General features: G+C 39.3%; 1 protein-coding gene across 1 annotated transcript in view; it reads left to right on the forward strand.

The window, feature by feature from the left end:
- The first annotated feature begins 279 nt into the window (after window positions 1-279).
- GTF2B (general transcription factor IIB) overlaps window positions 280-16,535 on the forward strand; it is a 37,949-nt gene continuing 21,693 nt past the window's right edge. Inside the window, exons 1-2 of the mRNA XM_006760793.2 lie at window positions 280-416; window positions 5,751-5,857. Of these exons, the coding sequence (XP_006760856.1) occupies window positions 400-416; window positions 5,751-5,857 (124 nt within the window). The 5' untranslated portion in view covers window positions 280-399. The remainder of the gene's footprint in view (window positions 417-5,750; window positions 5,858-16,535) is intronic.

Raw genomic sequence — 16,535 nt, forward strand, 5'->3', positions numbered from 1 at the left:
GGGAGGGGGAGGGGCGGTTGGCCCTTATGGGTGTGGGCTTCCCTCCAGCACCGAGCCCGGGTTGCTTGTGCTTTAACTCCGCCCAGTTGTGGTGTTTTGGGGGTAGCTTGTTTGCAGGGGTCCGCTTGGAAGTTTTCTTGGGTAGTTTCGCGGATTCACCCAGCTAACGAGCACACGACGGACACGGGAAAGGAAAATAATAAAACGCAAAGCACGTGGCCTTCCGGATCTCACTTTTCTTGGCCCCTCTCCCGACCCGTAGCCGCGCCTTGTTACGACTGCGTGGGCGACTCGTCTATAAAAGCCGGGCTCGGCGCGTCCCGTCGCCACAGTGGCTTCCTGTTCTCTTTCTGTCGGTGTGGAGTTGTTGTCTCGCCAGGAATCCCTGTGGCCGTGAAGATGGCGTCTACCAGCCGGTTAGTACGTCCGCCCGATCCCTGCTAGTCGAGGGCGGGCGGGGACCCCGTGCCCGGCGGCCGCGGGGGGTCTTAGATCGCCATCTCGCCCCGGCTCCACCCTGTGGGGGCCCCTGGGTCCGCAGCCCTAGCCTCTCGCCTTTTGCTGAGATTGCAAACGTCTGTTTTTCCTTTCTTTATTGTTCCTTTTTTTCCTACGCTTGTTTTTCCACCTACGGCTTGGGCAGCCCGCGGGGCCGTGAGTCGTCCCTTCCAAAGAGCGGGAGAGGGCTAGTTCAGGTCCCCATCCAGCTGACAGCTGGAAAGTTGGGGACGTCGGTATTGGTGAGCCCGATGGAGTCTGTTGCCATCCCAGAGGCCCTCTGAATGGAGGTTAAGGCATTTCTGAAGATCTGATGAGTTCCCTTCTTCAGAGGCTTCTTTACAAATATCTTCTGTATTTTCCTGAAGAAAATCTTGCCTGCAGAAAATTATTTACAAATGCTGGGAAGTCACTCTAATGCAGCGGTTCTCAACCTGTGGGTCGCGACCCTTTCACAGGGGTCGCCTACGACCATCGGAAAACACATATATAATTACATATTGTGTTTTTGATTAATCACTATGCTTTAATTATGTTCAATTTGTAACGATGAAATTGGGAGTCACCACAACATGAACTGTATTAAAGGGTCGCGGCATTAGGAAGGTTGAGAACCACTGTGTAATGTATTTTAAAAATGCAATGTGCTCACATGGACAGGAAAAGCATGTAGTGCCCGTAGAGACAGCCTTTAATCCTGTGACCTGAAAAAGGCTTGCAGACCTTAATTATATCTCTCCTTACCACTATGAGGTAGATACGAGTATTTTTGCATGAGTGTAAACTGAGTCATGCCAATGCTGGCTTTTCCAAGTTGAGGGTTAGAACAGGCTGTAGTAAGGCATATATCTTTTTCTTGTTCTCACACAGTTGGCTTTTAGTTAATTCATAATGTATTAAAAGTAAAGTTCCTATAATTTCTGGAAGGCAACTCTGGCATAAATTTTTGAACCTGTTGTAATCTGTGGAATTGAGTTCCCAATGAAAGCCATTATCATTAGTAGTAAGCTGGAGAAGTCCGGGCCCTTTTTGGTAAACTGCCAAAACTTACTATTTTATGTTACTGTATTTTTTTAAAAAAATGGGGAACAGTGAGGCAGCTTTAGCTGATGGCCTATTTGGCGATAGTTCTTAAAGTCAATGACACTCTTGTTTACTGATTCTAATTCTATGATTGAGTGCTCAATCATTCTATCTGGGCGTGGCTCTGTCAGGGAAGGCTTACTTGTAAGTAAATGGGAAACTTCAGCTTCCCAAAGACACCTAAATACAGCGTATGGTCTCTCATGGCAGTAGATCTGAAAGGTGCATGTGGGCATATTTGGGCACAGCTTTTACATGTAAGAACAGGATGATGTATTTGTATGAAATGTTACAGTATCAGTCTAGTAAATTCACTTGGTAAATTCCTTACCCAAAAAGTACACTATACTTTGTATGCCTTGTTAAAAAAATATGTTCGAAATAAATTTTTTCTGAACATGCCCAGCTCTATGTGTTAATGCATTGTTCAGCTTTTTGAGTTTTTCTTCCAGTGAGAACAAAGGTAAATGTTTGTATTTCTACCTTTTCACTATTTTTAACTTGAGGAAGATACATAGTTACTAGGCTCTGAAACTGGCTGGTGTTTTCACAGAGAAGAGCACAAGTGTTCTGAGTTCAAATTTAAGCTCCACCACTTATTCTGTGATTTCGGGCAAATCATTCTCTGGGCATAATCTTTAAAGTGGAGATAATGCCCATCTTCAGGGTGGCTTTGAAGATTAATAATGTATGTACAGCACTAGACCCACAGTAGGCACCCAGTAAGTTATAGCTATAAAATGAATTTGGGATTATCTGGCTTCTTAGGTAGTCACAATTGCTTTAGTGTTAGGGGTGATTGTTTACCACATTCCTTTCCTATTGTTTTTCCCCTTACTTCCCCTACAACCCCACTCTTGTAGTTTCTCCTTTGTATTACTCTTGGGGAAATTTGATTAAAAGTTGACTTACGTGATTTCATTTTATTTTGGATAGGTAACACATTACACATAGTAAAAAGACAAGAACAGTGAAAAGTAGTCTGCCTTCTTCCCCAGCTTCCAGCCATCTAATTCTTCCCCAAAGCAATCATTGTAACCAGTTTTGTGCTTTCCCAGTGAGTCTCTGCTTTAGCAAATATATGCATACTAGAGGACTGGTGCACGAATTTGTGCACAGGTGGGGTCTGGCTGGCTCGCCCGATCGAGCTGGGCTGGGTTAGCCGGGTGGGAAGGGCCTCGGATGGGTGGCGGGCCAGCCCCGCCCCCTGGTCAAACTCCAGTTGAACTCCTGGTCAAGGAGACAATTTGCATATTACCCTTTTATTATATAGGATTATATAGGATAGTTCTAAGCCCTCCCAATGGCCCCTGAAAAAGGAGTCTAATGTAAACACTGTGCCTTGCTTTTTACCTTTTTTATGAAGTTGTTGCACATGTTTTAAGTGCACAGGTCAATTAATAAGTGAACATTTACGCAAAGCTACAACCCAGGTCAAGAAATGAAATACCACTAGCACCCTGGAAGCCTCCTTTGTGCCCATAGTCTACCACATCCTGATTTCTGACACCATAGATCTGTTTTGCCCACTTTGAGGTTTATATACATGGCAAAAATATGTGTTCATGAGTAGTTTTTTTATCAGCATTTTGATATTCATGTTACTGCATATAACTGTAGTTCATACTTTTCTCAATTTTGTATAAAATTCATACCTTTTTATAGTAAGCATATCTTTGTGATTTTTTATATCATATATATAGATATATAATAGATACACATACTACATGATATTGTTTCCCATCAGTCCTTTGAGTGATGTGTGCCACCTGACTGCCCACATTATGCATTTGTAATTACTGTTACTCTGCTAATGTTTTCCTTTATTTTAAAATAATTTTCCATAACTTGCTTTTTTAATATTTTATTTGTCATAACTTATGAAAATATTTTTCTATAGGAATTTCTGGAATAAGCATGAATGTAAAGCGAACCCCACCTCCCATTTTTTTCAATGAAAAGATCAACACATGTCCTGGTTACCTTGACTATATAAATTTTGGGAATGTGGATTATATTACCAATTTTCCATTGGGAATTGCCTTCTATGTTGAGAGCTAACATTCTAAATTGTATTATGTGAGAACTTTATCCAAAACCATGAATACCCCTTTTACATGGGTAATACCGTCTTTTGGATGTATATTTGTGTTGGCTATAACATAACCTTTTTTTAGAGTATTTCAAGTGAAATTTTTTCATAATTAAACAGTGGCTTTATTCCACACAATACAGAAAACATTCTCAGAATAACAATATCTGTACTACCTCTGACATAAGTACTTAACAATGTTAATAGTTCTTATATAGGCTCTCATTAAGTTCTATGTGTAAAGTTGTCTCATCACAAATTTTTACATTGATGTCTTTCCTGTCATATTGGAAGTGAAAAACTCAGTCTCCAGTAAACTCAAAGGAAAGGGCTCATGGAAATGATATTCCTTGAATTCTTGCATGTTATTAACAGTTTATGGTCATTGAAAGCCAGCTTTGCTGCATGTAAAATGTCTGCATTGTGATTGGTTCTTTTTTTTAAATATGTATTTTTAATGATTTCAGAGAGGAGGGGACAGGAAGAGAGATAGAAACATCAATTGAGAGAGAATCATTGGTTGTTTCATAGGTCAATTCTCAACCACTGAGCCATGCTGGCGGGGTGGTTCTTTTTCTTTTATATCCTTATTGTAGTTCAGCATTTTTTTTTTTTTTAATGGCATAAGGTTTTCCTGTCTCAAGTGAACTTTTAAAGACAACTTATTTTTAGTGATAACAAACATTTGTGAGTATGAGGTCATATCCCCAGAAATAATTGCAAAATCTATGTTAAATGTCTTTGTTGCTTTTTAAAACTGATTTTGTCTGGTCATTTAAAGCTGATTTGTCTTCCCCAAACTGCTTCATTATAAAATAATTGAACAAATTATTAATATCACAAATAGATTAAAAAGTAGCTTTAAAACTATTTCTTGATTGCCAACAAAATCAATTCTGGACTAAATGAAATCATTAGGTCTTAAGTAAAGTAGAGCCACATCTACCGCCCTCATTTATATTACTACTGAAGGCCCAGTGCACGAATTCGTGCACCAGTGGGGTCCCTCGGCCTGGCCTGTGGGATCGCGCCAAAACCGGCTCTCCAACATCCCCTGAGGGGTCCTGGATTGCGAGAGAGTGCAGGCCAGCCCGACAGACCCCACCAGTGCACGATCGGGACCAGGGAGGGACTGTGGGAGGGCTTAGGGCATGTCTGGCCCATCTCGCTCAGTCCCAACAGGCCAGACCCCAGCAGCAAGCTAATGTACCAGTTGGAGCATCAGTCCCCTGGTCAGTGCACGTCATAACAACTGGTCAGCTGGTCAACTGTCTGCCCCCTGGTGGTCAGTGCACATCATAGCCAGTGGTTGAATGGCCTTAGCATATCATTAACATATTACACTTGGATTGGTTGAATGGTTGACCAGACACTTAGCATATTAGGCTTTTATTATATAGGATAGATTAAGTTTAGTATACTATTCTAAATCTACCACCATGGTAACTAGCAAGCAGAAAAAATTTATTCTCTGACCAGAGAAATAAGTGGCAGGGGGCACAAACTGCATGGTTATCTGTAACTGTCACAGGTTATTATGGTAGCTAGTCATTTCAGTGCTAATCAAGATTTTTTAAAAACTTAGTTGCCTACATGTTTAGAGAATAAAACACTTGTTTTCTATTTAAAGTTTTTAATGCTTTTTATGTCTGCAAACCAGTAACTTCTTATAAAAAATAATTCCATTGGAATCTACCTGTTAATAACTGGCTAGAATTTAAAGTAATTTAATTGGGGTGTTTACTTCAGAAATTTAGTTCAAATATGTTATAAATATATATTAGAAAAATGTTGCCCTGACTGGCGTGGCTTAGTGGATAGTGCGTCGGCCTGCGGACTGAAGGGTCCCAGGTTCGATTCTGGTCAAGGGTAAAAAAAAGAAAGAAAAAAAAAAGAAAAACGTTAAAAATCCTTCCTCCTCCGACCCCCAGAAGACTACTTTGTTACATGTTGGTTGGGAGGATTGGTATTTCTCACATATGGTTCACACATTGATGTTTCTCTCTTCCCTTTATGTCCTAGGGTGAGAATTTTTTAAAAAGAAATAAAAAAACTTTTTTTTCCCCATTTCATTTAGTTTGGATGCTCTCCCAAGAGTCACATGTCCAAACCATCCAGATTCGATTTTAGTGGAGGACTACAGAGCTGGTGATATGATCTGTCCTGAATGTGGCCTGGTTGTAGGTAAGCAGTTATTATGGTTTTAAGTAATATCACTATTTTGGATACTTTGTCTTCTGTGTGTTTTCCAAACTGTCTTTTAGTGAATACATTTTGACTGTTTAAGTAATTCATATTTAATTCATAATTATCATGAAACACTCAAAAAGAATTCGAAAAAAAATACAAGTAAGTAAAATCATTCAGAGATATCATATTTTATTGTCAGTTCAAAGGCATATATTTTATTTTTATTTTTTTTTGAAGAATTTAGAAAGGTTTTAATTGGGAATATAAGGAATGTCTTGCTAAGCATGCAGACAATATTTGTCCTGATTTTTTTATTTTGCAGTACTATTTTTCTATTTCCCAAATTACAGTCAGGTCTGAATTGCTTTAGTTTTTGTAGTTTCTTGCACAATACAAAAGATAGGGAAAAATATCTAGATATTTATCAAGATAAAAATGATAACTTTATTCATAGTTCTTTTTATTTGGATATAATAATAGTGCTCCTCACCAGGCACCCATACATTAGTGAAGCCAACATATTACTGTGAAGCCTTGACAAATATCAGAAAACGAATATGAATACAAATGTAAATAAAATATTTGAAACTATGTGGCGAAGTATACCACAGGCAATTAGAGAATCAGGATGGTGGGTAAGTGAGAGAGAAACTCCAGTGTGCAAGTTACTGCCCTTGCCTATGGGAATGAAAATAGGATTGAAGGGATTATTATCAGAAAATTAGAGTTATCATGTATAAAGTAAGTAAAACAGTGCCCGCCATATAGAAAGCTCTTTATATGTAACTACCATATTGCCTGAGAACTGGGTTAGCTCCTCTCTGCTACTCAAGAGCCCACATACCAGCCCCCCCCCCCTTTTTAAAATAATTTTTTTATTGTTATATATGTCCCCTTTTCTCCCCATAGACCCTCTCCAGCCCTCCCTGGATTTTCAGCACCCTATTTCTGTGTCCATGAGTAATGCACCTATGCATATAAGTTCTTTGGTTGATTACCTCCCACCCACCCCCCCTCCCCTGCCTTCCCTCTGAGATTCCACTCTCTGTTCCATGCTTCCATGTCTCTGGATCCACTCTGTTCACCAGTTTATTTTGTTACTTAGATTCCACATATGAGTGTGATCATGTGATACTTGTCTTTCTCTGACTGACTTACCTCAATTAGCATGATATTCTCCAGGTCCCTCCCTCCATGCTGTCTCAAAGAGTGGCTGCTTGGGGCAGGTGCTCAGTTGGTGCTGTTGGATGGAAGGGGGAGAGAGATGCAGTTGGATGAAGAGACGGTTTTCATAATCACAGGGCGAGCATCCAGCACTATTGCTGATGTGGGAAGGGGCGGGGCCAGCCGTTTCTATAGCCTGTGTACGCATTTCTTTTAAGACTTGTAGCAAATTTATGTTGACGTTTATGTGGGAAGACAAATGAGGCTGCATTATCAGGATTCCTATGAAACAGACTGGTCAGCAGATGTGTTCTCCCTGCGCTGAACAGGCCATTCTGACAGGTGTGAGATGGTACCTCATTGTCATTTTGATTTGCATCTCTCTGATGATTAGTGACTTCAAGCATTTTTTCATATGTCTCTTGGCCATCTGTATGTCCTCTTTGGAGAAGTGTCTACTAGTATTTAGGTCCTTTGCCCATTTTTGATTGGATTGTTTGTCTTCCTTTTGTCAGTTGTATGAGTTCCTTATTTATTTTGGATATTAAGCCAAAATATATCAGATGTATCATTGCCAAATATGTTCTCCCATACAGTGGGCTGCCTGTTCGTTATGTTGATGGTTTCTTTTGCTGTGTAGAGCTTTTTAGTTTGATGTAGTCCCATTTGTTTATTTTCTCCTTAGTTTCCTTTGGCTGTGGAAGAGCCACACTCAAGGGGCCAAAGAGCCGCATGTGGCTCATGAGCTGTGGTTTGCCGACCACTGCCCTAGGAGATGTATCAGTAAACATACTGCAACAAGAGCTGTCTGAGATTTTGCTGCCTATGGTTTCTTCTAGAATTTTTATGGTTTCACGTCTTATATTTAAGTCCTTTATGCATTTTGAGTTTATTATTGTGTATGGTGTAAGTCGGTGATCTAGTTTCATTTTTTTTTGCATGTATCTGTCCAATTTTCCCAACACCATTTATTGGAGAGACTATCTTGATTCCATTGTATGCTCTTGCCTCCTTTGTCAAATATTAATTGAACATAATGGCGTGGGTTGAGTTCTGGATTCTCTGTTCTGTTCCAATGATCTATATGCCTGTTCTTGTGTCAGTACTAGGCTGTTATGATTATGGTGGCTTTGTAGTATAATTTGAAATCTGGTATTGTGATTCCTCCAACTTTGTTTTTCTTTTTTAGAATTGCTGCAGCTACTCGGGGTCTTTTTTGATTCCATATAAATTTTTGGAGTATTTGATCTAACTCTGAATATGTTGTTAGTATTTTAATAGGGATTGCATAGAATCTGTAGATTGCTTTGGGTAGTATGGACACTTTAACGATGTTGATTCTACCAATCCAAGAACAAGGTACAATCTTCCACTTGTTTATATCTTCTTCTATCTCTTTTTTCAACATCCTGAAATTTTCCCAGATGCATATGTTTTATAATGTTGGATAGGAGGGAAAATCAAAAAAAAAAAGGCCTCCAGTTTCCTGAGTTCTTAGTCTTAAATATTTGATGGGGCATTGAGGAAGACAGGATTACACCCATGTTATATAACTTTTGTGGCTTTTAAATGTCATTTATATCGGAGCATAAAAGTGTATCTGTGTTGAATCTTATCCAGAGCTTTTTAGTAAACAAAAAAGATTTGTTGTGATTTTCATTTCCTATGGAATGATTTATTTATGTTTTTCTAGTGTAAAATAGTCATTGCTAAAAATATTTCTTAAAATTTCACTTTTATTTCTTTGTTCACTAATCTAGAAATCCACCAAAACTTTAGAATAGAAATGGTCTATTTAAAAATTATTCTGCCCAGCCAGTGGCTTGGTTGGTTGAGTGTTGTTCCATGCACCAGGAGGTTGTGAGTTTGATTTCAGGTCAGGATACATGCCCAGGTTGGGAGCTCAATCCTCAGTAGGGGCCAAGCAGGAGGCAGCTGATTGATGTTTCTCTCTCATCCATGCTTCTATCTCTCCCTCTCCCTTCCTCTCTCTGAAATCAATAAAAACATTTAAATATGTAAAAGACTAATATGCATATTGTCCCTGGGGGAGTTCGACCGGGAGACTGATCACTCACTATGATGTGCGCTAACCATCAGGAGGCGGCCTGGAATGAAGGAAGTCCCCGGCCAGCAGCCAGGGAAGGGAGGCCCCGGCTGGCAGCTGGAAGGCCCTGATTGGCCCTGATCTCCGGTCAGGCCTAGGGACCCTATCCGTGCATGAATTTCATGCCCCGGGCCTCTAATATTTTTATAAAAAGTATTCTGGTGGTAGTGTTGCAGCCATGCCTTAGTAGTTTGAAAATGCTAGGATTGTGGGAAGTATAACAGATACATTGATGTTGATGTACTGTGGACGTGTTTATTGGAGGACATCGGTAATATTCATTTAACCCTACCAGACCTGAGGCCCTGAACCTAACTGTCCCCTATACCTGGGCTCCTGAGCATTAAAGAGAAAAACCAACATGATACAGAAAAATGTTAGTTACATGCAAACAAGTGGTTAGAATAGGATGGAACTTGGAGACATTGTAGAAAATAGGTCTAGGCAAAGTACCGAAAATTAGGTACAGCAGTATAGCGGCAGATTCGGAAATTACCGAAAAATCGGTAAAGCGGTCTGGTAGGGTTAAGTAGGCTGCTTTCTTCAGATCTCCAGTGGGAATTTTATTTTTATTTTTTATTTTTTAAAAAATATATTTTGTTGATTTTTTACAGAGAGGAAGGGAGAGAGATAGAAAGTTAGGAACATCGATGAGCGAGAAACATCGATTAGCTGCCTCCTGCCTATCCCCTACTGGGGATGTGCCCGCAACCCAGGTACATGCCCTTGACCGGAATCGAACCCGGGACCTTTCAGTCCGCAGGCCTACGCTCTATCCACTGAGCCAAACCGGTTTTGGCTCCAGTGGGTATTTTAAATCATACAGAGCTGCTAATAAGAATTGAAATCCATTTGCATTGTATTATGCTCAGTAGGAAATATTTTTAACAGCTTTACAGTAGACATTGTTCTAAATGATTTACATATTCACTCAGTTTAATCTCAGAGAAATATGTGAGGTGAGTGCTCACATTATTTTCATTTTGGAGGTTAATAAACTGAAGTTTAGGTAATCTGGCAGTCTTGCTCCTCTGTCTGCATGGGAGCCAAATTTCTATCCTACATAATAAAATGAGTTCAATTGGAGATTGGCACACTATGACCCACTGCCTGTTTTCACATGGCCTGTATGCTAAGAATGGCTTTTACATTTTTAAACGGTTGGAAAAAAATCAAGAGAATAATATTTTGGGGCACATGAAAATAATAAAATTCTCATTTTAGTGTCCATAAGTAAAGTTTTATTAGAGCACAGCCATAATCATTTGTTTACATATTGACTATTGCTGCTTTCATAATACAACAGCAGAATTTAGTAGTTGCAACAGAAACCATATATGTTGCTCTCATCACTTTGTACTGCTGCTCAGTGCACTACAAATCCCAGTTGATAGGTAAAATCCCACAGCGTTTTTAAGTAATAAGCAAACCTCCATACTGCAACATTTTATTTATTTGTTTTGTTATGATTGCATACTCATTATGTCAAAACAAACAAAAAACAATGAACTTGAATGTCATGCTTTTAAGGCCCAGTGTAGTATGAGTTATTTTGTTATTGAATTAGATGGTGAAGCATTGTGTTTATTATGCTATGATATTTTAGCTGTGCTAAAAGAATGCAATAAACATTTAGATTGCCAGACAAAACACTGTCACAGTACTGCCAACTGAGGAAAACAATGGTCAGAAGATTTAGAAAATGTAAAGCGGAATATCTCATCACAGCAGAATTTCTTCACAAAAATAAAAGAATGAAAATAAGGCTGCAGCTAAAGTTTCTGAGTGGCTCATTTGTAGGCCAAGCAGGGAAAGCCATTTACCAATGGTGACTTAATTAATTTATGTGTGATTGCAACAGCTGAAGAAATGTGTCCAGAGAAAAACTTATTAAGACTGTTAGCCTTTCAGTAAGAACAGTTGTGTGAAGAGTTGAGGACATCAATACTCAAAATATAAGGCAAATTATTTCAACTCTTTTCCCTAGACTCTTGATGACTTGACAGATGTTACTGATGTTGAGTTGTTTATTCAAGGAGTCAGTGCAGAGTTTGCAGAGTTTGAAACTGCATAGAACTTCCATAGGAGAAAGTACTTTCAAAGATGTTGCAAGAGTATTGATTCAGTACAACGTGAAGTGGAATCTGTTAAAATGTATTATAACTTACTAGTGGCCTGGTGCACGAAATTTGTGCACATTAAAAGGGAATTAGAGGAAATATTTTAATAATTGCTATTTGCCCTCTCTCTATAATAGAAGTGTCAGAGATGAAAGAAAATTAGTAAAATGTATATGAAAATCTTCCTCTTGTCAGAGTCTGGGGTGCACCGAGGGACCTAGAGTCAAGTCCCCGCCCACCACCTGCATGTGCTTCGAAAATGCAGGAGACCCAGACCTGGTCGGCCCCACCCACATTGGGTGAGCTAGCTCCAACCCCGTCAAGCTCTGCTGGGTGGAGGGCACGGCCTGAAGTCCCTCACCCCAGCCAGGCGCCATGCAGCCTTAGGTCCCTGCTATTCAGTCATGACGTTATGGCATCCTGGCTAACTTGCATATTCCTATATTATATAGATAGATGGTGGTGAAAAAATGTGTGGAGCAGAAGACTTATTTGCAAAGTGTAAAAATGTAAGATTTTTAAAAACCTATAGTTATTCATTGTATTTTTCATCACCAGATACATTGTGGAAAAGGTTTGAACCTATCATGTATTATTACTGATCCAATAGTGTCAGTAGTGGACTTCATTCAATCTCATGGACAGTTCTACCACACAGTAATTTGTTTGCTTAGTAGTGGGAAAGTTACCTTGTCATTTTTGTAGCTTAGGGGCAAGATTGAAATTTTTCTGAACCAGTACTGCCTTCAATAACTATTAAACACTGAATGGCTTTGGTAATTAACTATTGCTGTAGACTTGCTAATATTTCCAAGTGAATTCAACCTAGAGTCAGAAGGCAAAACAGTGCCTATATGTTAAACACTGTGATAAAGTGAATTTGGCAGCAACTAATGTCTGAATCACAAGTAATGTTAAATTGCTTTATGTAGTATTTTTTATACTTTCATTGATGTCAGAAGTTAAAATAAGAACTAAGATCTTCATTCCCAAACAGATCTGCAGCAGATATACAGGGTGTTCCACAAAAAATGTATGCACAGTATGACAGCTTGATAGCTCAATTTTTAAAATGAAATGTTTTTTAATAAACATTGCCTTTAATTATTCAAAGTGTGTGTATATATTTTATTGGGTCACCCTATATTGCCAGACTCAAACTATATTTTCATTAGTGTTTTTCAGACCTGGATACAAAAGCAAAGGAAATTTTCATCTTATAAAATCTGCAATTTAGGAGTTTCCACCAAACCTTCAGTTGGAAGTGATTAATGTACACTGTAGTGACATGCTAAAAAGCAAATATCAGAATGTAATAAAATTCTATAAATGCCTTGCAAGCAATGAATATGCTCAATTAAAATCATATGCTGTGGCCTAGCTTGTTTGTCTCAGTGGATAGAGTGTCGGCCTGTGGACTGAAGCAGTGGTCGACAACCTTTTGGACCAAATAGATACCACCAGTTGGCGACTGCTGCTCCAAAGGTTTCCTTAAACCGGCGGTCGCCAACCTTTCGGACCTCACGGACCACTGGTTGGCGACTCCTGGACTGAAGGATCACGGGTTCAATTCATGTCAAGGGCACATGCCTGGGTTGTGGGCTCAATCACCAGTGAGGGGATGTGCAGGATTCTTTCTTCTCATTGATGGTTCTCTTTCTCCCTCTCCCTTCCTCTCTGAAATCAATAAAAATATACTTAAAAAATCATATGCTGTGGATTAATTTCAGTATTTGGCAATATTTGTGTGAAAAAGACTTTTAAAAAGTGAAATACATAAAATCTTGTTGACACAGCATTGACAGATGAACATTTGCAGTCAGTGTTGATAGGGGACACTTAGTTTGAGTTCCAGTTATGTGAAATGTTATCCCCCAGAAAGAGAATTCCATTCTTCTATTTTGCTGATACGCCAAGCAAATTATTTTGAAAATACCTTAATTAGACATGACACTTCATGAGTTTAAGTTGTAAAAATACATATACATACATATGTATGTACACAAGTTATCTATAATAATAAAAGCATAATATGCTAATTAGACTGGACAGCTGAATGTCCTTCCGGACAAAGCCACGGTGGCTGTGAGGGCTGAGGGCAGGCAGCCATAGTGGCCAGTGGCAGCAGCAGCAGGGTGATGGGGATGGCGCCTTCCCTGATCGGCCCGGTCACCTCCCCCAGAAGGAGGCCAGACTGCGGCTTAGGCCCGCCCCACAGGGAGCGGGTTTAAGCCGTCAGTAGGACATCCCCTCCCTGACTGTGAGAAGCGGGCAGGCCGGGCTGAGTGACTCCCCTGCCTACCCCCCCCCCCCCCCCCCCCCCAGGGTATGAATTTTTGTGCACCGGGCCTCTAGTCTCTATAATACCAATTACACCAGATGTCCTTCCAGACAAGCTGGGGCCAGAGGGAAGCCGCCCAGGTCCCGGGTGCCTAGCGGCAGGGCTGGAGTGAAAGCTGGTGCCAGCAGCTGGGGGAAGGAAGGCCTACTCTTGCATGAATTTTCGTGCATCGGGCCTCTACTATTGATAATAAATTTAGATTGTAGTATATAATTAGATTTGCATTATCTTGCTGGTTTAAAGGCATGTACTCTTTCTTTCCAGCTCAATTCAAGCCTTTTTTTCTTATACTATGGAGACAGGGGAGAAATAAAGGCTGAGCAAGTCTTCTCCAATCCACTTAAAATTAGTGGCTTTTTCTTATTTGAGATACTGATGTCCATAGGAATTTAAATCCAGACATGTAATATCATCATTGATTTCTTATTAAATGATCTTGGTATAATGGATTGATTGTAATTGCCATAAAAGTTTTTCATTTTCTGACTTTTTAGATTATATCAGATTTATTGAATAGTCAACAGACAAGTTTAGAAATTGAAACTCTTAGAATTATTTTTAAACAACTCTGTAATTAATGTTTAACTTGTGCTTGAAACTTATGACAGCTTCTAATCTTAATTTCAAACTCAAGAATAGATACCACTCAGTTGTCATTTTCAAAGCCATATATTACTCAAATGATTTGGAAAGTAGAGTTCATTACTATCACTTTTTAAAATGAAATAATTCATAATATAAATATTATATTTATCTTTTATGGTATATACTACCTTTTCTCCAGTCTTTAATAACACTTTTCTCACTCTTCTTCAAACCTGCATTCATGGCTCCTTGAAGCCCACCATTCAGTTACAAAACCAGTGTCACAAGTTTTTAGAATTTTCTTAAAGCAATATCATACTTTCAGGAAACGATTTCTGTTTCAATTACATGACAAACTCAGAACTTTGTGGCTTATAGCAACCATTTTATTTTGCTCATGATTTCACAGGAAGGACTCATCCGGGCCATTGTTTCCACATGGCACAGGCTAAATGTGGAGGATCCACTTCCATGATGGCTTCTTCACCTGCATTTCTTGGCCTCCCTACATGGCTCTCTCATTGTCCAGGGCTTCTCTGTAGTTGTGTCAGTGTAGTCATATTTCATATGTGGTGGTTGGTTTCTAAGACTAATATCCCAAGAGCAAGTGTTTTGTACTTGGATAGTTAGGGCTATGGGTAGACTATGATCACTTCTGTATTGTATTAATCAAAGTAGTCTTAGGTCCCACCTAGATTGGAAGGGGTGGAGAAATAGGCTTCATATCAGTGTGAAAGGGACAAGGTCATGTTGCAGAAGAGCATGTGAATGGGAGATACTGCTGCTGTCTTTGGAAAGTACTACACAGTTAATGTCTTGTTTCTCTTCTATCTCAGTATTTAAATGGCTGTGTAGTATTTAGTCTATCCTGTAACTTAGGCCATTTACAACTTTTGTTGCTATTTTTTTAACACTATTTAACGTGTAAACATTGGCTTTCCTCTTATTTGAATTATAGGATTTTAATTTTAAACATATGAAGTGTTATGATTTGTGATTGGCTGTCTTACCTTATCAGTAATCCTTAAGATATTGGTAGTGACCTCTAAAATAGGACCAATTTTTTTTTTTAAAGCAAAGCTTTGTCATTGGCTCTCATAGCACTTTTTGTTTTGTGCCCCCCCCCCAATCCTAACAGTTTAATTGTGTAACATTAAAAGATGAGCACTAGGTGGCAGCATAATCATATTTAAATCATCGATTTGTGTATAAATTTTACTTTGTACATTGTTTATATTGACAAAGTATTTAGTGACCTGTTGTAATAGCTGTTAAAGCATGAAGTTGATTAGCATGACTTTTATAAGTAGGATTTCACAATAAGAGGTTGTTTAGAACTACTGGTGTCATAGTTAAAGCCACTTTTGTGAAACCATTTGAAATTGTTTTTAAAAGCAATTAAGGGAAATACCGTAGCTAGTTTAGGTAGACGTGAAAGAGAAAATGAGTCAATTTGATCTTTTCCTCCTAGGCTCATTCTGGGTGTTGTTTATACCAGTGAATCTGAAACTTTAATATATGACTATTCATTAAGAATCAGCTGAGACTAATCATGTCAAGTCATTGCCTGTCAGATTGTTGATATATACCTTTTGTAAATAGCTTTTTTTGAGAAGAAAATAAAATCTGCTGGAAACTGAACCCTAAAAAAAAATCAGCTGGAAAATATGTTTTAAAGGATTTCAGGTTCCACTTTAAGGTCACACATCATATTAAGAAACACAAATCTATACTATTAACTTTACAGTTTACCAGTCTTTAAGATGTTCTGTATTTTTAGATTTTTTAATCTTTGTTTTCTATGTCTCCAGACCTAGACTACAAATTTCTCTAGAGCAGCCGTGGGCAAACTACGGCCCGCGGGCTGGATCCGACCCGTTTGAAATGAATAAAACAAAAAAAAAAAAAAAAAGACCGTACCCTTTTATGAATTTATATTAGTTCACACGAACACTCCATCCATGCTTTTGTTCTGGCCCTCCGGTCTAGTTTAAGAACCCATTGTGGCCCTCGAGTCAAAAAGTTTGCCCACCCCTGCTCTAGAGTATATAGTTTAGATGTATAACTAGCAGTCAATGGCCCTGGAGTCTAGGCTTGGCTCTATAGGTAAAAGTTATATAACTACTAGAGGCCTGGTGCATGGGGTTAGTGCACTGGTGGGGAGTGTGTCCTGAGGGGATCAGCTTGCTGTGGGAGTGCTGCTCATCTTGAGCAGCTGTGGACCCACCCTCTGAGCAGCTGCTCCTGCTGTGGGAACACACCACCAGGGGGCAGCTCCTGTGTTGAGCGTCTGCTCCTTGGTGGTCAGTGCACGTCATAGTGACTGGTCGACTGGTTGTTTTGGTCGTTCCGCCG

This window comes from Myotis davidii, unplaced genomic scaffold (genome assembly GCF_000327345.1).
Source record: "Myotis davidii unplaced genomic scaffold, ASM32734v1 scaffold156, whole genome shotgun sequence".
Taxonomy (NCBI): domain Eukaryota; kingdom Metazoa; phylum Chordata; class Mammalia; order Chiroptera; family Vespertilionidae; genus Myotis; species Myotis davidii.